Source organism: Catharus ustulatus, chromosome 8, assembly GCF_009819885.2.
Source record: "Catharus ustulatus isolate bCatUst1 chromosome 8, bCatUst1.pri.v2, whole genome shotgun sequence".
In the NCBI taxonomy this organism is placed as follows: Eukaryota; Metazoa; Chordata; class Aves; order Passeriformes; family Turdidae; genus Catharus; species Catharus ustulatus.
Genome location: NC_046228.1, coordinates 29,053,481 through 29,078,606, shown reverse-complemented (window position 1 = coordinate 29,078,606; position 25,126 = coordinate 29,053,481). Strand labels below are relative to the sequence as shown.

General features: G+C 38.7%; 1 protein-coding gene across 3 annotated transcripts in view; it reads right to left on the bottom strand.

Annotated features, from left to right (window-relative positions):
• Window positions 1-7,498: 7,498 nt before the first annotated feature.
• The window catches only part of BICC1 (BicC family RNA binding protein 1), an 89,568-nt gene continuing 71,940 nt past the window's right edge, over window positions 7,499-25,126 (bottom strand). For 2 of the 3 annotated variants that reach the window (XM_033066348.2, XM_033066350.2), the window contains 13 exons: window positions 23,929-24,060; window positions 22,849-23,035; window positions 21,318-21,476; window positions 20,750-20,946; window positions 20,317-20,458; window positions 19,097-19,253; window positions 17,659-17,824; window positions 16,423-16,462; window positions 15,608-15,762; window positions 13,796-13,949; window positions 12,052-12,212; window positions 11,521-11,620; window positions 7,499-10,431 (listed from right to left, as the gene is read on the bottom strand). In XM_033066348.2, coding sequence (XP_032922239.1) covers window positions 10,301-10,431; window positions 11,521-11,620; window positions 12,052-12,212; window positions 13,796-13,949; window positions 15,608-15,762; window positions 16,423-16,462; window positions 17,659-17,824; window positions 19,097-19,253; window positions 20,317-20,458; window positions 20,750-20,946; window positions 21,318-21,476; window positions 22,849-23,035; window positions 23,929-24,060 — 1,881 coding nt within the window. In that variant the 3' untranslated portion in view covers window positions 7,499-10,300. The remainder of the gene's footprint in view (window positions 10,432-11,520; window positions 11,621-12,051; window positions 12,213-13,795; window positions 13,950-15,607; window positions 15,763-16,422; window positions 16,463-17,658; window positions 17,825-19,096; window positions 19,254-20,316; window positions 20,459-20,749; window positions 20,947-21,317; window positions 21,477-22,848; window positions 23,036-23,928; window positions 24,061-25,126) is intronic. The other variant, XM_033066349.2, reaches the window with a different exon arrangement.

Below are 25,126 nucleotides of genomic sequence, written 5' to 3'. Positions count from 1 at the left end.
GGCACACCTTGACTCCCAAATGGCTGCTGGGCCATCCTCACCTGTGTGCACTCAGCTCCTGGCCTGCAGGTGCGAGGGCAGAGGCAGCCCCAGGTGTTGCCTCTCTTAGGCTGAAGGCGACTCTCTGACCACTGTCAGCGTCTTCTGTGTCCGAGCTGTCCAGAGCCACTTCCGAACACACCTCAGGCCAGCGTGGGATTTGGGGCAGCAGTGGGCCGAGGGTCTGCGTGAGGGGAGCACGGCGCTGCTCAGGTGTGTCACGGCTGGATCGGGCCGGCTCCAGCCGGTTCCTAACACCCCTCAGGTGTGTCACGGCTGGATTGGGCCGGCTCCAGCCGGTTCCAGCCGCCCCTCTGAGCCCTCAGGTGTGTCACAGCTGGATCTGGCTGGTTCTAGCTGGTTCTTGTCACCCCTCTGAGCCCCTCAGGTGTATCACGGCTGGATCTGGCCTGTTCCAACTGGTTCCTAACGCCCCTCTGAGCCCCTCAGGGGCTGAGGCAGGAAAAAGCTGCTGGGCACCAGGGGTGAGGGGCAAAGGGAGGCTGAGGGGGTGGAAACAGGTGGCAACAGGATTAATTTCCCTTTGTTTCCCACCATCCAAATGTATTTTACAGTAATTTCACGACTATAAGGCGCACCCTTTTGACTAAAATTTTGGCCCGAACCCGGAAGTGCGCCTAATAATCTGGTGCGCCTTATATATGGACAAAGTTTGGAAATTTGCCAACCCGGAAGTGTGAGCCACGAGCCGCATGGGGAGCCAGCAGGGCCGCGGCTGCTGGGTTGAGGCGGGGCCTCGGCCAGCAACTGTGTGGGGGGAGCCAGCGGCGGATCCTTGCTGCAAAAAAAAAGTGCACTTTATAATCTGGTGAGCCTTATAGTCATGAAATTACTGTAATTGTCAAGAAATGAAGTCAGTTTTTCCCAGGCCAAATCTGTTTCTCCTGTGACAGTACACAGCTTAAGGGATATCTCCATTCTTATTGTCACCCGCCAGCCATCAGCCAATGTGGCCCAGCCCTGCTGTGAGTTGGGCACCTGATATTTGGCCAGAGCTGGCCCACCACACCTTGACCACATCGTACCAGCCACAGAAATAAACCCTCTGTGAGCAGTGTCCTGTGAGACACCCAAATCCCAGCAAAAAACCCTTTTCTGTGAGACCAGCTTGGGTCTGGGACAGTGATAGATTAGCTGGAAGCCCTGCAAAGAGGGACAGTGAGAGGGAAGGTAAACCAGCCAACCAGATCATGGAAAAGGTGAAAAATAGGTTTACAGTGATCCAAAACCCTCCAGTAAAAGGAACCCATCTAGCCACTCCACAGGGACAGAAATCAAAGCATGACTTGATTGTAACCTAAGAATCTCATTGGGGAAATCTGAGGTATGATGGCATGTGATTTATATGACAAATAGTCAGAAATTGATTGAAACATACTTTGACTTTTTGCCTAGAAGAGAAATTGTCCATTCCAGACCCCACTGAAGAGTGGTCCATCACTGAATATGAAGAGTGGGGATTGTTGTTGTCACCACTAACTGAAAACTTTAAAACCCTTTCTCAGTAGGCGAGCGAACCCGTATTTCTATAATATAGGTTTAATACTTAATGAAGAGATATTAAGGACATTAATGAAACACTACCTCCCTCTTCAGAGTAGTGATTCAATGATGATTCTTAAAAAGTGCACCACAGCTGGTTTCCTCCCCTAATCATTAAGCATTACCACTCCAACTAAGTAATGGCAAAGCAAATGTTTGCAATATTTTCTCTTCCTTAAAGACCTGCTGCAGCAACTCTTCCCAAAGTCAAGTATGGAGACTATCATTCACAATTTTTCTAATAGTTATTCATGTTAACCTTTGACCATCCAACTCCTCACTTTGTTTATAACATAGCAATATTACCCCACCAAATAATGGTGGTTCCGTTCTTCGTTAGATTGCTATTATTATTATTATTATTCATTCTTCATAGGATCATTATTCATTTTTCATAAGATTATTACATAATGAGAGTTGTGAATGCTGCAAATAGAAAATAAACCATTAAGAAAGCATATGCCAGCATTGGGTTCAGTTATGGGTCCCCATGGAGTAAAACTCAGTTTTATGGAGACTTGGGTAGCTGCCAGGAGATAAACCGTAACATTTGTTTTGACAAATTTGGAGAAGTCCTCTTTATTTACCAGGAACTGAAAGAACTTTACTTGTACCAAAGCAGCATAGCAAGTGATAGCTTTTATGGGAAAAGAAATACCTGAAAATTTATACTGTTTTGGTATGCTACCCTTCCGTGCTTGAGCATGAAACACATGAAATAATTGGTTCCCTTGGGTAGACAAATTAAAAGCCTGTTCACCATGGAGTGCAAAGCCTCTCATTTCTTAGCAGGTGAACATGTAGCAACTAGACATTTCATACAGCACACTTTCAGGTCTAGAAGCCTGGAGAACTTGTTTTCAAAACAGACAGGCAAGGTCACAGCATGCACTGAGGAAGGAAGTATTGCTCTACCACAGATTTTTTTTCTGTGCTTAGACACAGAACAATTTCACCAGATTCAAGCCAGAGGAAAAGTTGACCTGGTGAAGAGTTAAGAGGTCAAGCAAGAAAGCTTTCAACATCTTTTTGATATTTCTGCATGCCTCGTATGTTGGATAGCACACGAAGACGCACTGGAGTGTTTATCACAAAGTTATTTGCCTTCAGGAACCATAAAAACTTGACTTGTTTTCTGCCAAATTTTGTGAGCTTGTAAAATCTTAATTAGATAAAAAAATGCTTTAAAATGAAACATGGACTTATCTGCTTTCAGGAAGGGAGGTGGAACAGAGAGAGTCTCTGTGATTCTTTGTCATAACATTCTAAAGTTTTATGTATAAACACAAATTCTGAAACGTCTATAAAATTTCACTTAAACCCAAAATAGACCAAAGATACAAAATACAAAATATTCAATTTCTAGTGTAGCTTTGAACAGACAATGCATCTTTATGAAGTATTTGATTTAATGCCCATTTTATCACAGATGGTATAATCACAAAACCAGGAACATTTGAAAGGAATTTGACAAACAGAACCAGATGTAAAACATCTTGAAGCTTACAAATTCATCACAAAGATTAAGGAAGACTTGAAAATACTGGGTTTCAAAGCTTCCAGCAGACCAACACATCTGTTCAGTCCAGAAATGCCTTCCTACTTCCTGATGTGTTTACACAGCAAGAAGATGCAGAAGGAATTAGATCAGATGCAATTCTGTTTGGGGGGTTCATTACCTTGTCTCTGCAGCAGAGCCAGGGCACAGAATAACCATACATAAAATGCAACTGAAGAACATGGATGCATTGGCCTCAGGAGAAATATTACAGGCAGGTGGGAAGCAAGGAAGGAATGTGCTGTTATACTCTAATAATTAATGTTAAAGTGGAGATGGATCCTAAAGAATCCTTCTATGAATAACTGTGCTTTTATTACTGGTTGAGGCAAGGGCCCAGTGGAATCACCTCTGCAAAATAATTTTTAAACTGTAATAAGAGCCACCATGCAAAAGGATGCTCCTTATAATGAATGTTTTATTTTTTTTTTTAAAGAGTCAACCAAGCAAACATTTCCTTTACTTAATCTTCACAAACAAGTCCACCTAAAGAAATTATGCCCTCATCTACTCCTTGTAACCACAATGTACTGTTTATGCTGTATTTACAATTTTATTTCCTCACACTGGCCAAAAATGACCATCAGCACCTGTATCCTTATTATTACAGTTTTGAAGTCCAACACAAAAAGCAAAGACTAGTCTGCCTGAAAAGCAAAATGCCTCAAACTTCCCAGAAGTACTTGTTTGAAACTTGAGGGCTGATCAGAAGAGAGCAGAAACTTGTGCCAAGCATGGGAGAGCCAAGATCTAGGAGAGGTGAGCAGACACCAGCAGCAGCCAGGAAAGGCAGCAGTGCCAGAAGTGTTATTTCCAGTCTCTACTCATGACTCTTAAATCCCTTCAAAAAAAGACTTTCAAAGCTCTCATCCACTCCAGTGGTTCTGGATACTGTCCACACTAATCACTCCTAGGAAGAGAAGAAAATGTTATGCTTGTGCAAGCAAAAAGCTCATCAAGTTGCATGCAAAATTTTAAAGTTTGCCCTTCCTAGTATTTGGAGTCCAAAAGTATAATGGAAAGAAAGCACTGAGTCAACAGTGGAGCATCTGCAACCACTTTCAGTGAAGATGGAAGATAACCAGTGCTGGAGGCATATTCAGGACGAGCCCTCTTACAATGACAAATGCCTTCAGCATTCCAGTTTGCTGGCTATTGTCACCATTTTGTTCAAAGAGAAACACTGCTAGCACAAAGCTAGTTTTAATATAGCTGCACCAAAACATCTCTTGCCCCACAGCAATTAGTTACCTAGTTGTCTCCCATCCAGTTTCCAAGCATGATTCAAATCTGTCAGCAATTTAACTTCACCATGTCAGCTTGGTACTGATCTCTAGATCCTGGGCTTCATAAAGAGATCGTGTAGTATGGGAAGAATCAGCATTCTTAGTACTGAACTGTGAGCACTAAGCACCCTGTGCTTATTCAAGCTACTTCAGAGTAAGGGGGTTTTATTGGTACTATGCATTGGCAACTTCTCTCTGAGGTGAGCTTTGCCATGAAAACAGAAGCATACTTTTTGAGGAACCAAAACATTGTTCAGCTGCATGGTGGAAAAACTCCTGCTAAAGGAAAGAGTTGTGAATCTTTTATCTGAACTTTGGATTACTTTTAAGCAAAAGGAAATTATCCTTGGGTTCCATTTTGTTTTCCCTTAGTATATTCATGTGCAACATACAATAAGATTTACTGCCTACAGAAGGTTTCTTATGTTCTTAATCTCAAAAACACTCACATCCTCTTCACTTCTGTATTGCATATACACAGCATGAGATTGCAGTTCCCATGGATGGCTTTAGTTTTGGGACCATAAGTTATTGCCATGTGCACTTCAGGCCTCAACTCTTCTGTCCTTCTTGGGTGACAAACCATGATTTTAATCACAGCAAAGAAATGTAGCACTATCCATATCAGTTTATGGTCCTAGGGTTATAATATAATAATAGGGTTATAATATTATATAACATTATTTCTTAAAACATTAATCAACCATTGTGAGAAGTGACAAATTTTTGTTTCATTATATAATTATTTTTGGGTTTTTTTTTTCTCATACTATGTTTTGCTTTTTCCATCTGTTCATTTCCATGAAGTTGCAACACAGTTTTGGCACAAACTCAGTAATTTCCATCACAATGTATTAATCTTTCTTCATATTTTCATCAACATCTGGAATCATTCTGCATTTCTCAAAGAAAATATTCCCCAAATCTTACTCGTAAGAGAGTGTGGAAATTTGACACTAGATGATGCTCTAATGCAAACACTTTCTACATTGTTTGAGTTTGTTTCTTTAACAGTACATTTTATTCAAAGTGAGAGGAAAAAAATTAACCTTTAACTGGTCCTAAGAGCTGTGTCAATATTCAAAATTGGCAAGTATGACTGTTCTGCTACTTTAATTTTTAAAGTCTGCTTTACTGATGAAAGCATGTAAAATATTAAAACTATAAACACTATAAAAAAGTACATCTGCAGCACATGAAACAAAGATAAAACTCATATTTTCCTTAATACAAACATATAATCTACAAAAAGCCTTTTGTAATTTCTGGATTCTTGTTACTTCTGCTCCAGATGCTATCTTAGCCCCCCCATAAATAAAGGAATTTTATACCAAAGCACAAGTTTATTGTGTGCTTTTCAGATTAAAATACAGTCCTCAGTCACAACTACAACTCATTCAAAATAAGGGCTCTTTTATCTTTAACCATGCTAAAATATCTCCCCTACCTACTTAGACATCCTTACAGCTCACCACTTTCGAAGCAGCTGTGAACAACATAACAGACACCAACCACGCATATTGCAAATTTTCTACAAGTTTCCCAGTTTTTGCACCTTTTGATACCCTTAAAAATTTTGCAATAACTCCAAATAAAACCAAAACTTCCTTCTGCTCAAGTATCTGTGATGCAAAGGAAGCTGCTTCTTCAAGGATAAAATGTAGCTCCAACAGTGTCCAGACTTACCTGGAATCAAATGCTCCTTGCTTTACTTTAAAGATCGAGCATAAGATTCTGAATAGCCCTGCCCACCACACCTGTACTTAGAACAGTACTCATAAAACTTGTGTAACCATGTTTTCTAGGACTTTGGAAAAACAAGAGTCCTCCAGCAACTTAGATTAGAGTGGGATTCAGCAGTAAAGAGAGATGCCTCACTTTGAATCTTCACAGAGCTTGGAGACTCCATACATTTTCTCTTGTGTATTGGCAACATTTCTTAGAATGCAACTTTTTGTTCAGACTGAAAAATCACCAGTTTTGTTCCACTGCCTGGTAACAGAGACAGACATGCCTGGTTTGTTCAGGGAGCAGTCCTGTTGATGCTGTGCCACGCCAGCTGTTGGGAACACTGCTTGCACCATAAGGAGAGGGGCCAACAAGCTCCAATGCTCCATCACCTCCTTCTGTATCCCACACCAGCTTTACACTCTGCTGAGTGAAGCTGTTGGAAGCAACATGCCCAAATAAAAGGTCCACAAAGGAAACTACCTTGCTTCAGACCCTCCTAGCTCACTATAGGTCAGACATCAGAAACACCGTACAATTTGCAAATCCAGCAGCCTGTAACTTTCCATGTGATTTATGTTAATGCCTGGTAAATTGGTACTCAGCACCACACCCTTAAGTTGCTCTCAGCAGAAGAGTTTGTTCATCTATTTCCTTCGTAGACTTGTTCCCACCCTGCACTTTTCAGGAGGTATTCAGAAAAACAACTCTTAATAGTTCTGCAAGGTCAGGGAGCCAGGCACAGCCATTGGAGAGCTGTGTTTATAAAACAGAGACCACGTTAGGCAGGGATAAGGAGATGCCCGAGAGCACTGAGTGAGGTAGAGCAATACTGAACCTGTTGTACCAGCAGCTGAGGAGCAAACAGACAGGACTGGTTGCGGCTGTTGTGTGCACATCACCTCAGTGCCACAGCTGTGCCTCTCGCCAGGCTGACTGGTCGTGAACCAGCAGCCTGAAGAAAGAACTCCCTTCCCCCTCACTTCTTCACTGGAAGTGACAGTACATGACCACCATGAAAAAACACACAACCCTCTGCTAATCTGACAAAAACATTAAGTGATTAAAATGAGAGGACCAAAGAAAGTGGCTTGTGAGCCAAACCACTAAAACCTGCTAAGAATTGAACCTGTGATAATAATTTAACTCCTCTTAGATTAAGGAGAGGCACCTCATAAAAGCATTCTCACTTAAAAGCTCGACAAAGACACTGTATTTGATACAAAAAGAACAGTAAAACACATGACTCATTAACATGTGAAAGAAACATGTTGCCATTATGTCAAATACTGCTTTTTATATTTTATTAACAAGCAAGCATCCCTGGAACTGGGTCTATATAAAAATACTTCATGAACCAATCAGAATACAAGGGAGTTATATAAATTTATTTTATGTAACACTGATTAGCTTTGAAAATTTTTATTTTTAAGGTTTTAATTTCAACTTTCATTTTTTTAAAAAATCACTAAAAGGACACAACCCACAAAAATACAATCTGTATCTGCTCTATATTTACAGATAACTGGTCACTGTTAAGGCACAGATTTAAAACTAACATTTTATGTAGCAAGTCAAATATTTGTGCATAATGTAACACTAACAATACGATCCACTGTACTGTTATATTCCCTTTGTGGAATCAAAGTGAGAATTTTCTTCCAGTGTGGGTTTTTTTTTGGTTTTTTTTGATTTTTTTTTTTTCATGTGAAGCCCTACTGAAAAAGAATGTTGTTCATGGGGAATTCTTCACTTTGGTGTAAATGAAATACGCACTGCTCAGCAAAAGACCACATCAACTTAATGCTGTCAGAAAATCAGTTTCTGAGTATAGTACCGTCTGGATGCATAGCATGTACCTACAAAAGACTAAAAATCTGAGTGCACAGCTTTTGGATGCTTTTAAGTTTAGGCAAAATAAGCAAGAAGGGGTTGCAGAAAATTCTGTACAAAGTGTTACTGAATATTTAGTTCATTAAAAATATTTTATAAAATTATGAGTCAGAATACAATTTGATTTGCAAGCACTGGGCTTGCAAATGCAAACATTTAAACAACAGCTTATCTGTAAGCACAAAAATAGTCCATGTGAATGGGACTATCTCCATACTTAGAAGGAAGCACAAGTGTAAATAACTTTAGAATGAGAAGTTGTGTCTCCCAAGAGGGTTTCCATGAAGTTGCTCTTGCCTGTGCAACACACACACAAATCTCTCCTAGACAAGTGTATATTGACTCTGGGCATTGAGCACAAGAACTTGCTGTGAACAACTGTGTGAGTACCAGATACAGCTTCAGCCAGTCACACCTGCAGTACCATTTTAAAACCAGACGAAGCTGCTACTTGATCTACAGGGGAAGTCACCCACTTATACACCATTAAGTAGATATGGTTGAAATGAGCACTGAGCAGCAATTTTTAGCTAACCAAAAGACTTTACATTATTGCTTGACCATCTATGCCCTCAAGTAATAGTCTCTTTAAATTCCCTTTGTGTGTTCAATTTTCTCCATACAACATTTTGCATTCTCATCTTAAAAGAATTACCCATGGAAAGTGTCAAAACTCTCTCACCCATTTTTGCATAAACCCCAACTACTGTAAATGTTATTCTAATGCCTTCTGTTTAGAACACCTGACAGTGGTTTATGTCCATCTCAAAAGGCTTGTACACTGAACATAAATAATACATTACAGTAGAGGTAAGGTAATTCACAATATTTCTCATGGGAATGCTTTTCAATTAATGCTTGGAAACTACACATTGCATTGCAAAAAGAGGCACTTTATGGATTCCTTCATTACATTGAAACCTTCATAAACCCATAACACAACATCTGTAAAGACAGAGGAATAACATTGCCAAATTTTTCGGACTTTCACAGTATAAGAATGAAAAATTTAGCTCTAGCCACTTATAACAAAGACTCTTTCTGTTGAACATAACTTGTTTCAGAAATAGTTCATCTCCAGAGTTTCAAACACTTCTGCAGCTGACAATTACAAATCTAGATTGAACAAAACAGATGCTATTACACCTATTTTATGTAGGTCACTTCAATGCTGCATGCATAGTCATGTAAGTAATATGCGTCATTTATTAAATGGCAACAGTGCTGTCTTGTCAAATTAGATTAGTTGTCTGTTTAATCAAACTGACAGCCCAGAGCTCTAGTTTGATGAATGCCTTTTGGTCTCTACCATAAATCTGCAGTAGATCAGTTTAATCTGTTACGCATTGTAGGTGTATAGAATCTAAAAATAAAAGTCTGATATAAATAAGTGTCCTTTAGTGGCAGGGTATTAAAAATAGCCCTTTGCTTTGAGACAACCATTAAAAACAGTTCTAGCATAAAGGCAGCAGTTAAATATGTTGACTGCAAAGGGTTAATATTGCAAGGTCCATTTTGGTCTTTCATTGCATTTGTTACAGTGAGTATTATTGCAGGCAGCACTAGACTGCTTCATAAGAGAATAGGACTGGTCCACTACCAAGTGACTTGATTTTGGAACAATCTCTTCAGATAACTACCTGGGAGACAGAGAGAGGAAAAACAAAAATCTGCATAAGAACCAGTTTCTAGTACCATTATAGTGAGATGTGACAATGTAGGAACACCTGAAAATTTTGATTAGTGCCAATATAAAAATCGATATGGAAATGAAAGCGAAACAAATTTCCACAGGACAAGAAATCAGAACATGTAAAGTGCAGAAAGACCTCAATAATCATTTTAAGCAGTACCAGAAAAATCCATCTTGATAAAGCCAAATCTATGCTCTCTGGCATCCCAGATCTTCATTCTTCCTTCATTCAATAAAGTAAAAAAATTCAGTGCATACATTATAGTTATAGGTAATAAAATACTAAACAAAGAAACCTATATTATTATTATTGCAAATTCTGTCCAATCTACATGAGTAAAACATAACCCACATTTGGTGTTTCAAAAGACAACTGACAAAATGTGTTCTCTCTGATTTTTTTGGCACAGTATTGTGCAGACAAAACGCTTTGGTCCTTGACACCCAAACTCCCAAAGTGCAGAGGGTGGTGTGCAGTGAAGGCTGTCCACAGGATTGCCATGTCCATTTTTCCAGCTGATTTCTGAGCCCAGCGTCCTGCTACCAGCGCCCGCTGACACTGGCAATGTCCGAGTGATACTGGCGCGGCAGTCTCCCACTGGCTCCACCTTCCAGGAACGAGGCACGGATGTTTGACGGGTCAAAGAGCTTTCTTCGGTTTTTGTTCAGTTCTGGAGAGGTCAAGCACACCCACAGAAATCTCCCATCAGAAATTTATTTTCATGTTTTCATCTCAACCAAATGCAAAACTTCTGTTTAAATGAACAAAGTATTTTAGACACAGTATGCACTGAAAATATCTGTGAGGTATTCCTTCAGTTAACAACAGGATAAAAAGAGCATCAGGTTAAGACTCAGAGGCTCCTTGGGATGCAGGTATCTACCTGGGCAAATTCTTATTTGGCACTGACAAAGTGTGAAGTAGATAATTTTTGCAATATTGACTTGGATCAAATTGACATAGCTGAAACTTAAAGTTTCTGTGATAATACTCAAAGATGGCAATCTTCCTGGAGGCACAATCATGCAGTGTAGACTGAGATGGACAGAAAAGCTTGTTATCAACTTGAGCATTTCTCAATGCACAGTTCTTAAACATAAATCTGAAGCAGTATTTTAACAAAAATTTCAGAAAAATCAGATGCTCACCTCTCATTTAAACATGCACCCTAATCTCATATTAGTAATAGATCATGTAAAATATTTTTCTTTTCCCCGCTTTCCTGTTCTTGTATCTGTGCCAGATAAAAATCACTGAGGGATTACATAATTTTCAAGACCCTACTGAACTAAATATATTTGCAAACCAAAAAACAAAAAAAAACCCCACAAAGCCTCACAAAACAGGCACTTTTTCCCAGCAGAAAAACTGCTCTGCAGAAAATGGAGGACAGGGAAGCAAAAGGTTGAAAATGTCAGCTGTGACTGGTATGAAGTGCTGTTCAGACCCTGCAGTGCCTGTAACCCCAGAGATTCATGGACCCATAATTTTGGGGCATAAAGGTGTGAGATGAACTTTTTACCAAGCTCCAGCTTTAAAGGACTATTGCAAATGAGCTGCTATTAGGTAATGGGAAAGCTCCATAAAGCCTGGGTTTAAGCACCTCTGGTGAAGGGCAAGGTAACATTACTCACCTCTGTAGACTCTAGTCTTACTTTTCAGTCTTTCCAAGGCTTTTTCCTTTGTTGGCTATAAACACACAATTTGAGAAAGAATACAAACAATGCTTAAAATCAATAATGGTAGTCTGTGTTTTTACCTGAGATTGCAAGCAGCATTTTTCTTCTGGCACCAAAAGTGGTAATTCCCAACTCTTTCAAATCTTGATCAGTAAGAGTGAGGAATGTCTGCAGATCAATCTAGAATAAAAATAAATAGGGAAATTTTTCAAAACAAGTTTTTCCACAAAAGTATTAAGTAATAAATGTGGTTCAGAATAGCTTCAATTTTTTTCCCCTGCTCCATTTTAGTTACTCATGTAAACAGCAAATATGCCTTTTCAATAGCTGCTTCACACAGTTCCTCAATTTGCTACACTTCTGACAGAGAAGGAGAAATTAAAAAGTAACCAGTTCTGGAAAAGCAGAGAAAATAAATTAGTCATTTATTTATGAGTCTTGATGTTTTGAGTATTTAGCACGATTGTAAGATGTACGCTCCAGCTTTGAAAGAACAGCTCATGAAAATTCTGTCACAAAGTGAGTTCTAAGTGGCTTTTGGTGAAGAGACAGAACAACTACTGCTGGAAAACATCCTACCAACACAAAGGTGCCCCTTGAAGAACACCAACCTCTTGCTGCTGGAATACATCTGTATATTTGCCCAGACCAAGCTTGCTGAAGAGTTCAGGCAGATCAGATCCCTTAAACAAACTGTTGAGGCTACAGCCATTGCTTCCTGTCAGCGAGGAAATGCAGTCCATGTAGTTACTGCTACTGAGATAGTGTTCAGCTGCAAGGGAAAAAATGCACATTTCAGACACATCACAGGATATGGTTTTCCACCAACATTATATTCAGCTAGATCATTGCATTTACAAAGTACTTAAATCTTTATTTTTCAGAAAAAAATACCCTCTTGCTGGTCGGAGAGAATGAACAGCATGAAGCAATTTTTTTTGTTAATTAAGTTCCAGTGTTTGTTTTCTATAGACCTACTTTTGTCCAGCTAACTCATCACTGCTTCTTTTATCCTTTATCCACACATTTTATTTTCTGGGGAAGCTACAGCTGCCATAGAACACTGTCTTTCACTGCCAACATATTTGTATTTCTAATTTTCTTCTAACACACATGTAAACCATTTTTAATTCTTAATTATTTCAATTAACTAGAACTTCCATTTTTGTCCAGTTAGGTTGAAAACATCAATAGATTGATTTCAAATAAACTTGTCATTTCTAGTTCTTGAAGTACTTAGAATATGATGCACAGCCATTCACAGTTCGACTAAAATGCTTTTTAAAACCATAAATATTTTCTCTAATTGTAGCTATCCTTTCTTACCATGTTCAAATTTTATTATCTGTGTACTTTAAGTTTGGAATTTAGGTTTATTCACTGTTAAAAGAAGATGCAACAACAGCCACAGTCCTTATTTCCCCATAAAGCAGATAGGTAGTATGGACTTAGTATTCTCTACCTCTTTTTACTCTTTCAGAAAGGCATCTATTAACTTATTAAAAAAATAAAATTTCAAAGAGTTCAACAAAATTTTAATTTGTAAACGTCAAAAAATATTTAAAAAGTAATTGCAAAACATACAGCCTGTATCCACAGAAACCAGTATTTAAAACTATGCTAGGCCATGCCAAACACATGGAGAGGTTTCTTTTCATTGAATTGCCTGGGCTGGAAGGGACCTGAAAGATCTTCTCATTCCAGTCCCCTGCCATGTGCTTCCACTATCCCAGATTGCTCAGAGCCCCATTCAGCCTGGCTTGAACACTTCCAGGGATCCAGGGACAGCCATAGCTTCTCTGGGCACCCTGTGCCAAGGCCTCATCAGCCTCACAGGGAAAATTTTTTCATAATATCTGACCTAAACATACACTCTTTGTAGACACTCCCTATTGCCCTGTCACTACACGTTCTTGTAAATTTTATCCTCATGAGGAGAATCATGCTTTAAAATCCAGTTTCAGCCCAGATTATGACTTCACCAGTGAGAAAAAAGTCCAATAAAGCCCTGCCTGCTGTTGCATCAGCAACAGAGCAGAATGAGAGCAGTCTGGAAATAAGCCTTGTTGCAGGTCTGGTTTCAGTACACCTTGAAAATCTGACTCCACGACAGCAAAGAGTTTTTTAAATGCCAGACATCCTTGCTGAAAATACCCTTGAAAGTCTTCCTTTTGGACCATTATTTGTATTATTATGTTACACAAACTCGCACTTCCCAATTTGTAAAAAAAGTAATTACCTAACAAGGTGTCAGTAATTTATATCCCTACTGAAGTCAGGATACATTCATATCAAAATAAATAACGGTATCAATACGATTATTTTCTTTTAAACAGATAATAAGAGTTTATTAACCTGATTTGTTTTGTTTCCGTTTGGGGCTGCCAATTGAGGAGACAAAATCATGAGCAGTGGGTCCAAGCCCATTCCGGTCTCTCCAGTTATCAGATTCACTGCCGCTTCCCAGGTGTTCCCTACTGCTGGACCGAGACAGAGACATGGATGAACCCTGCAAATACAAGAAAATTTGGGCTGAAAACAGAGCTTCCATTGTGACTCAGATGTTTTCTTTGAAGCAGCTCACTTAAAAAGCAGCTTTTAATGCTCACAAACATTCTTTTGGCAGTTGATCAGTAGTCAAATAATCGCAAACCGGACACAAAAACAGCAGGTGTGCTTAAAACATATGCAGTTTACAGTTTTTAAGCAGGAGTTATTTAAAGATCATGATTCAAAATAAATTGCTCAGTATTTCCAAGTTTGTTTCCAAAACATTCCACGGTAACAAATTCCCACACAAATTCTAGACAAAGCAGTCTATTGACTACATCCCTTCACAGGGAAGGGAACATAACAGAAAATTTATCTGAAGATAAGTGGATCAAGAACACACTACTTGACAAGAGTCTTGCACACAATACTACAACAGCTATTCTGCAATGCCTTCTGAATCTGTAGTTTGTTTTGTCTGGCATCTTTTAAAGTAGATTTTCATATACCTGTGAAATACTTATTATCAACTCTCATCACTGTGGGTCAGAATGTAGGCAGCAGTATTCCATGAGAACCCAAAAGAAATCGACCATATAGATAAAAAATAGTGGAAATTAGCAAGTTAGTTCTATAAACTTGTAACAAATTGCGGTTGAAAAGCATGACTTAGGAGGCAATCTTTTACACTACTTAGTAAAACTGACACCCCTGAAAAAGCACTGTGTTCTTGGTTAGAATCGCAGACCTATTTAGAGATTTTAGACATCAGAGCCTGGGGAAAAACCCCATCCCAACCAAACAACATAGAAAAGCACCCCAAAAAACACGCAGATTTTGGTTGCAGCTTTTTCCTTCCCCTAGTTACTACTGCATTACGTGTAGCCAAGCCTACTACATGTAGTTGAATGGCTCAGAAAGTTGATATGCCAAGGCACATTTTTATCCTGGCTGAATTTTTCTTTTGCATTGACAGGTAGGTATATCCTAGAGAAATAGGAAGTCCCCTTCTTCAAGAAATATATAATTTACATTTTAAATAAGCAGGAAAGAAAAAAGTGTCTACATGGAAGCTGGTAAGGATTATAGCAAGGAGGCACACTAAAAAGCAACTTCAGCATGCCTTTGAAGAAAAAAGGAACAAATTCCCTGCAAAATTTCCATGCTAGGACTCCAAAGAGAATTGCTGGATTGTCTGCCTTCTGCCTGGGAAAATTCTGAGCCCAGTGAATAGTGCAAGTAGAGACAGCTGTCCCAGTTCTGCCCACAGAAGGAAAGATGAGCTTCTTGTTCTCTGTTCTCCACCATGCAGTGATACACATTATATAGTTTATCTGTCATACACACGCTGTTCTCATTAGGTTACAAATTCCCTATTGCTTTTTTGCAACTTCTGAGATGTTTGGTCCTGTAAGTTGTTTGAAGGTGCTTTAAACAAATGTATTTTAAGAAGCAGACGTCTATGCTCTGTGACTTTTCTATGAAACAGATATAATATTGTGTGGTGGGCTGAATGTATTCCATATGCCTTAATATTTATGTAAGAAATATTTTTCACCATAAAAAAAATTAGAACAGTTATCTTCAAGACTGTTCTTACAGAAGTTAATAATTTCTCAAGAGAGATAACTATCACTCACTGGAAGTAAACTTCCATTACCATATACTTTCACATACCTCATATGTAGTTGTCATGGACGGCTTGTACGACACATGATTCGCTCTTCTCAGCTCCTTGATAGTTTCTGCAGGCATTGATTTAGAAAACCCCAAACCACTCCACGTATTTGTTGGAGTTCTCACTTCTGTTACAACTGGTTTCTTTAACATAGCTGAAAATAGAGACAAATCAGTAAATATCAGCCTTAGTAAAGGTACTGAAAGGATAATACTGAAGTGATGTTTGCTAACAGCTACAGCCCAGCAAACAGCCAACCCTAAACACCTTCACTTGCTATGCACCTGGAATCCTACACCTTTCCTTAAAGCAATCTACTCTGCCAGAAGACAGTTCAATTCCAAAGGGCTGCATGGATGCCAAAAGAATCGCATCTGCTTCAAAGCAAGTTGTTCTCTTTTTCTTTTGGTGAATGGGTAATTTGGTTTATTTTATAACAGGATCAAAAGGTTAAGCCCCTTACCAATTCTACAACTTAATTTATCCCTAAAATATGAGGCCATTTAGCTGATATGACAAACATCTTAAAGTTTAATTTGCATCCAAATAAAGTGACGTGTTACAGCAATGAGCTCTCCAAAAACCATATTGATCATTTGCACGTGGATGTACTTACACATCCCATCTGCAAGCTGCTTATACTGTATTTTATACTATGTTTGTATTTAGAAATTTTTTGGAGCATAAACCTAAATAGGAATTTTTCACTACCACTTCCAGATTTTATTAAAAATTGGATTACAAAACTGAAACTTCAGGAAATAATTTCATATGTGTTAACAAACCTTTCAGAAGTCACTGTTCATTCACATACCTTTGGTTGCTAGTAGTTTCTTCTGTTCATAGTCAAATGCCTAAAAATTAAAAACGCAGAAGATAACTTAATTGCCATTTTAACAATGTCACTCCAGTACTCACTCATCTCTGTGAATACAAGGGTTTTCAATGTGGCCACTGAATATATCTAGGAGAAACCTGAAATAATGCACAATAACTCCACGGTAGCCCAGTTAGAGCCTTAATCACTTAAAGTGTTCACTCAAACATAGATAAAGATTTTAAATAACTATTTGATTTCCATGAGTGAGGCTGCAGCAGTATTTACAAACTGCTTACAATTTTTTTCTTCCTTTTTTTTTTTAACAAGGTATTTTTCTCTTCCTTAACTATCTTACTAGCATTTAAAACATTCCTCAACAGTACAAAAATGGTAATATATCTTTGCAAATCCAGGCACCACAGTTATTTTTAATAATCCTTCAGGATTGGTTCTGCTCCATGCACTTAACTTGTGAAAGGAAAGGAACTTAAGTTTTGAGAGAATTTAAAGAACTTTTGCTTATATTCTACCTATGTCAACAGAAGATGTGAAGTTTAAATACCCCTGATTAAACAAGCTACATTTTGCTGAATTACAAATTAGGAAATCTAAGCACAAAACTACAAAAATGCTGTACTAGCCTGAAGCATTGCATCATCTACTGAAAATAACTAAAGGAATAACTAAGGAAAAGGGCTGCAAAACACTAGCCTTCCTCTTGTTCCTCTACTCCATACAGTCTGGCTATGTCCTCACTTCAACAGATCTATTCTGAAAACAACGCTGTCACTGCTTCCTGACAGTCAAAGGGGTCTCCTCCCTCTTTGAGGAGATTTGCAGTAACATGGCAGCAGTTTGTATTTGTAGGTTGTAATTAACCAACCTGTCATTGCATATGGAAAGCTGTAACGTGTGTTTTGCAGTGATAATTCTCTCCAAGTGAAAATGTAAGATTTCTAACAGGGAAATGATGCTTGTGAAGACAAATACAGCCACACAATTTTCTGTACGTAAATTTTTCTTACTCAACAGAAGCAGAAGAGCTTTTCTGTTTACAAGACTTTGCATTGACAACCCACTCCTCAGTCCAGACAGCTGATGAATGCTTCTACTGAACTGGTAATGACAATTCAGTCTCCAGTGCCAGAATGCAGTACCTCTGCATTCCATGGCAACTTCACTGCCATGAGCAAGATGTATGGTTGCTTGGCTTCCCTCAGGGAGACCTACCTGCATATTTACAAAGGAGGGCTGCGTGGCCAGGCGCGCTCTCTCCGAGTTGTGCTGTGCTGCTGCCGCTCGCTCGGCCGCCCGCTCGCTGCCCGGGGCCTTCTTGTCAGCCACGGGGTTCTCCGGGGCCCCCAGCTCTGCCTCCGAGAGCAGCCGCTCCGCGCTGCTGGGGGACAAGGGCACCCGTCAGCTCTGCCTTCCCTGGGCTGCCCCACCGCCAGGGACCTCCAGGGCAGCTCTGCTAACTGAGCTTCACCCTGGGCAGCTTGGCAGCCGAGTTCTGTACACAAAAACCTTAGTGTTTTTAGCAATAGTTCCAAACGTTTCAGCTCTCCTGTACCTTTTTCTCTGTCAGTGAAAGAAAGCAAGTGTTTCTCCTTCCTGTATTACCAAATAAGAGGTGTAGCTTATAGACTCAGTTTTGAGCTGTCTGGTATCTGGAATTATTGCATGCAAACCTACACAGTGTGATTCCCTGTTCAGCCTTGCTCAGGCCAGCCAGGTTCATAATTGTAAGATAGATTTGCATAATAGGGACTAAAAGTTCACATAGGTCCTACTTGCTTTCACAGCTTCAATAACTGCAGTCCTACATGCCTACATTACCTCTTGGGGTAATATTTTTTCTAAAACTCAGTCACATTTTAGGCTGAGTTTAGAACAGTACCGTAGACTTTAGAACTCTAGAACAGTATAAACTCATACTTCAAAAGGTGATCATGTTTTAGAATCTGATTCCTTGGATTTTTAAACTGTGAAAGCAGAATTAATGAAATACATGTCATAGTCTTAATAGTGTAAATAAATGAAGCAAAAGAAAACACATGTCTCAATAGAGTGGTGATAAACAGCTCCCAAACAAACAGTGAGAACATAAGTACATCAGACAAAAACACTGCCTTCAAGAACCAAACCTGTGCTGCCAAGATGTATGACTCCAACAAGCCTTTCCCATTGCTGGGTCATTAAAGAGTCAACCCAACCAAAATCATCTGAGACACTGAGACAAGTGTTTGAGAACATGCTGCTATGCCCTGAACACAGCTTCGCTAAGAAGAAAACACCCTCAGGTACATACAAAGAAAAAAAGCTATCAGAAATTATTCTCTAAGCATGCAATAAAGGAGGAGAGTGCAAAAGTATATGTTTTAGAAACAGGTAATGAAAGTTCCTCTAACAAGGATCTCCACTCTTCTGTGGAAGAGGAAAGACATTTTTCAAACCCAAACACAAACAGGATGAACAAAAAGCATTCAAAGTGTGCAGTTATCAGACAAACAGCGGGCTATATTAATGCCTAATGTGACGGAAAAGCAAGGCCAAATTAAATCAGTTCTTTGCGTATCTTATGATTGAACCACTCCTTCTGTGCACAAAAACATGAAGGAATTTTATGTTGTGAAAGTTCCACTAATCTGTGTTTATACACTCAGCTTACTGTAAGTGGGAATTTTTGGTGCCTTGCAGTAATTCCACCGTTTGTCTCTTGGCACAGGCCTGCTTGGAAGAGCTCATCATCTGCTTCAGGTCGCTGGTGTTTGCTGAGTGAGATGGACTCCGAGGCATGCCCACTTCTACAAAAGCATCATTGCAACCTACGAGGTCAAGAAAAGGAGAGTTAAACAACCACCCTGCTGTGCTCTTGGCAGCTTTCAGAGGGAATAACTATGGGAGAAAACCTCTTCCTCCTTACAGGACTGCATTCAGGGATAGCTATTGGATCAAGGTTATGCAGTCAAGATGTGCAAGTTCAAATGCATTAAAAAGGTGCCAGTATTCACATACATAGCAGTCGCACTAAGTATTTTCTTTCTTCAAATATTGATTTTAATTAATATTAATTAATAACAAATGTGAAGACAGACAATTCAAAGTGACTAAGTATTCTGAAGAAATTTGATTTCATACCCAGTTTTAATAGACTTTGCCAGGTGCTCAAGTAACTTCTGTTGGAATAGCAAGCTCCCCCCACTTCATGTTCAAATATCTTTGGATATTTTTGGAAATACTTATCACCTTAAATTGGCAATGTACCTTTTATTCAAATTAGCATTGACCACAACCCCAAATAAGAGATGATCTCCTTGATCAGTATTGACAAGGGAAACAAGGCCTTTACACATATTTGTTCAAGTTGAAGTGGAGCTGGCTTTCTCCCCCTCCAAAAATGATTGAGAAAGTCAAGTACTTTAGCTTCTAAAAGGCAGCATAATTGAAATGCTGTTGCAAAACACACAAAATTGTTTCCCAGCATCATCTAGGTTAGATCAACACAAATTTCTGCAAAAATTCTTCTTGGTAACATTGTTTTCTTTTGTAAAAAAGCTAAAATAAAACATAATTTAAAGCAGCAGATTTTAGTTAAGGTGCTCTAAAAAATAAAATCCTCAAAGGTTCGCTCTCTCTGCTCTTAGGGATTAAGAAAAATGTTGCAAGTACATTTATGTTGATTTAAGGTGTTTCTATCAACAGTACAGCTCAGTTACTACAGGTTCTATTTACCTTCCTTGACAATGAATCTGGGACATCCAGCAATATTTTCCTTAAACATGGTTGCAAAACCAATTCAGAGAGAATATAATTATATTTTTGTATCATGAACTGTACACAGACTCTACAAACACTACCAGACAAAGGAATGCAATATCAAAATCTCACCTTCTTCACTATTTGCCTTGGCAGCTACTTGTTCTGAGGCACCATGAGCACCAGTTTGCCTTACTCCATCACTGTGGTTTGTGCTCAGCACGTTTTCTCCCAGCGACGCGGCAGACAGTGCAGCATACTTGATATTTGAAGCCTGAAAAGATTGTCACAAATCACTGAAGTGATTTTTATGCTTAAAGGAAATATTGAAACAATTTCCCCTTTCTATCTGTGTGGGAGAATGAGAAATTCATTCCTGTCAGAGGAGAACAGTATGTTTGAATGTCCTATTTATCAATCTTTAAGCCATATTTGAAAACTCTGCTGTGTATTTTCAAAGTTAGAAACTTTACAAATCTACTAATATAGCTAGTTTTCTCCTTCAGCTTTTCTTAGTGGAGGCCTAGTACAAAGCAATTGGATTCTCCAGTATAGTATCACTTACCTTTACGTGACCATTTAAAGAAGATGAACCTTTTTTACTTTCTGATTGCATGCCATTAACATGGACTTCAACAGGAGTCAAGCCTGGTGGGGGTGAAGGAGCGTTTTGACCATAATGAGGCACTCCAGACAGCAGAATGCTAGTTAAGGTTGCTTGGGCAGTAGATGGTATCATTAGGTGTGGAATAGCAGAAAAACCTGTAACAAAATTTGGTTATGTCCTAATTAAGCATCTCATTTAACTTCCTCAGGCATTATACTACTTGACCTAAATCTTTATGTAGCTATGATACATTACTAAAAAGTTTCCATCAGAATTGCATGCCAAAACTATAAAGCTTTATCTGGGTAGGTTAACTTTGTTTTCTACATAAAGCAGATGAAAACACTGCCTGTAACAGCATGTCATATATTAAGTTATAACCTTAAATTTGCATATTTATTCATCCGTGCTAAGGTAAGTGTAGGAATTAAGGTTCCAAAGAACTAATTAATCTTGACTTGTCAACTGCAATTCTAATGACTTGGTGTTGCACAGCTGATTTAATTCACATTAAACTTCTACCAACCTGTGGTGTTTGTGTTAGCAAGAGATGTTGCCCACAGTGTGGGACTGGGCGTGCCTGAACTTGGACTCTGCAAAGGGCTCACAGAGCTATTAAGGGCATTCAACAGAGAGTTTGGAGCAGTTGAGGTGTTGACTGACAGGGCTGTTGGACCTAAAAGGCCTGCAAAAAATTATGCAAGTGAGTATTTAGATTAGACTTAAAGGAAAACATTTTTCACAGAAGTCACAATTGAAAAGAAACAAGTCCCCTGCTAATTCGCACCAACCTGTATTTCATAAACCAATTTTTACATTAAACCTGCTGTTCTTCTGGTGCACATTAAGCATTCTTGTTCTTAAACTGGGCATCATACATCCAATAAGAATTGGAGCACCTTTTAGATCCTTCTACTGGACCCTACCTCTTGTCACAACAGAGTCTGCACTGGTTGCTCCTCAGCCCTGGCATCCCTTTGTATCCCCTCTGCTGCCTCTGATGGTCTGTTTCAACGCAGCATCACAGAGACAAGAAAGCAACTGCACTGCACCACCTCACTTTCATTTCACACAGTAACCTTTTCCTCAGAAGCTCCTGTGAATTAACCACTACTTGCACACTAACAACTCTTCAATTTCTTTTTGCACCTTCAATACAGGCTGCAAATCAACCCACAAATGCATTGATCACTCTCAAAACATTCCCCAAAATAGCTCTTTGTGTAAAAGCATTCACAAAGCAGTTCAGCCCTACACACTGGAAAGGTAAAAAAATCCAAACTCACAAAGTGCATGTGACAAGAGCAGCCACAGGAGTAGCATTAAAACCCACAAATGGCACAAACATTTTCTCCTGTGTGACCCCAGGGAAGCATGTGAGATGGAACTATGCAGCACTCCTGCATGGCAGGTCACAAGGGACAATGCTGGTTGCATGAGAACTCAGAATTTCTAGGACCTGTGTCAAGATCTGTCAGTAGATTCTTCTGAGACTACTTGGTTTTTTCTATCTATATGTTTCTGATATAAAGATAATTGCAGAGCTTGAAAATAAAATGGTAATTCCAGCTGGTCGTGAACTGCTTCTATAAAATTAAGATAAGAAGTTTACTCATTTTTATCCTAAATTTCCTACTGGTAAGGTCTAAACTAGAAGCACATGGATCCCTCAATTACAGTGGTGTATGCTATATTACCTTTCCTGGTACTGCTGCCAGGCTTAAGCACCCACCCAAATTCAGGACAGCCTGAGACATCACACAGCCAAATGGCTGTAAAACCCACGGCCCACTTCACCTGTATTTCCCTCCCTTTCAGCTGAGTGGTTTGTGCACTTCCAGAGATTTTTTTCTACAGGGATGAGTCCTACACCTGATTACAAACACTTTGGAGAAGTTTGATAACAAGTGCTTGAGAAGCTAGAGGCTTCTGTAATTCTCCAATGCTTTAACACAATTCCTTATGCAAAACACACATCTGGTCCTTTTTTCTAGTACAACTGAATTAAGTTTAAACAAAACTATATTAAAAGAAATATAAACATAATAAATGCATACCCAGCCCAGTGAGTCCTAGTCCTGCTGAGGACAAAATATCCAAACCAGGACAAGACAGACCAACAGGGCATGAGACAGTGGAGGGATTGGATACTATGGTGACTCCGCTACTTTCAAGTCCCAAGAGACATTTGCGTGCCTCATACATATTTAAGGCATTTCGTTCAACGCTTTTTACAATCACAGACTGTAGGGAAAGAAAACAACAACAACAAAAGGAAAATCAGTGAGTAACACTTCATAACACAGATCTGCAACACAGATAATTCTTCTTCACACCCTTGCATAGCTAACACAATCACAGCAATGTGAGACAGGATGAGCTAACACCCGTTAGCAACTATTTAAACTCAGGGTTCTGAAGTTTAGGAGAGTAAAACTTTCATAAGGGATTTCATAAGGATTTGCAATGAGAATGATGGAAGACCTCTCTAAGAAAATTAATTACCAGAGTACCTTGGTGCTACTTGGTAGACCAAATGTTAAGCACCTCAAGAGCTAGATAACTGCATCAATAATTAATATCTTCTCTTTTACCAGTTTTATACCTTGAAGTGGACAAAGCCCCATTTGTTCATATTAAACTCACCTACTAAATTCATAGCTGTCTAAGAATAAGGTAATACATTTCTGGAAAATTAAATTACAGAACCCCATTGCTTCTTGTACATCATCTACAGGATGTTTCTTTGTATTGATTTTATATATCCCTACACAGGGAAGCTCACATACTGACACAATGGAATGACCATTAAAATTTTAAAACTTTTGCCTGTTTTGGCATTTGGTGCAACACAGGTAACTTTAAGAGTTCCCTATCCATATTGCCTAAATATTTTACAATAAACACCTCCCACTGCCTTTATAAATGTATTCTATACAAAAGCTTATTTTGTTATTATTAATCATTTAATGAAAGTAAAATCACCCTAAAATAGAGCTGATATTTCAAGTAGAAAATACATATGGTTCTTGCAAGTTTATGATCTGTTAAAATGGGAGGGAAGAGCACACATCAACTCATCAGCTCTAAAACTTTGCCATGAAAGCCTAAAAGGAAAATATCAGCTTTGTACAAACCTTGCTTGGTTGTTTTGGCTTAGGCTTAATGCTTATGAAGACATCTAACTGCTCCATTAGCTGTGTTATAAACTGTGGTTCTACTTCAATTTCTTCCTTCATATCAAACATGAGCACGAGGGGAAGGCAACCCTGAAAAGAAAGGCACAAAAAATTCCTAGCACTTGTCACTGGTCATTTTCCCGTGAAAATGGCAGCAATAAAATGAACTATAGACATTGTCACATCTGCACATCATGATGTAAGGTAAGTTCAGAAAAAATAGCAAGGATGAAATTTTAGGGAAAGCCATTTCCTTGTATGTGAGAATAGAGGTGTATCTTCCTGTCCTGGGACTCTGAAAAAAAGAGTATGGTAGAACAAGGGTGAAATTAATGTTTACTGAATATTTGACATTCCAATCAGAACAGGAAATGATGGCAGGACACCCATACTAAAAGTCTCCCATTAAACTGTTTGAAATAAAGAGCACACTTGTAAAACATCTCTAATTCACCACTGCCTAAGTCTTAACTTCTACCTTTCTCTTCCCCATTCCAGATCAGCTATGTAAAAATTTTCTAGTGATATGGATAACATCTGTAACACACTTGTAATACTAAAGCTTTAGAGTAAAAACCCCAAAAACTGAATGGTCCAGTCCTCATATTTTGTCCCTCAATATTTAAAAACATATATAATTATAATGTATGTTATAACTATAACATACTTTAGTACTAAAATAATGGCTAAATGCTCCTGGGAAGTTTAAAGACCAATATACAAAAATCTCTACAAATATTGATATTCACCATCAGAGCTATTTTTATAAAAGGCCTTATAGAATTGTGGTTGCAGTACTATAAAAATGTAAGACATCAAAATAAGCAATTATTTCCTATTATTTCCCAATTTTGTTTGAAACTTGCCTACATGGGAACTAAGGAATTCCTGACATTTTCCCTCAAAAGAAACCAATTTACCTGACAAACAAGGAAAAGGTAGGTTGGCAAAATAAAACACAACCTGTCACCCAACACCCACAGAATATTTCAAGAAATCTGCCTCTACTCAGAAGCATATTGTTACTGTAAGTTTAAATTACTTACATTGCATTTATATTACCAAGGTTATTTTTCAAGTCACCTTACAAGAGATTACAAATATTTTCAAAAATTACAAACACTGACAAAACCCTGACAAAAACTGAATCAGCTGT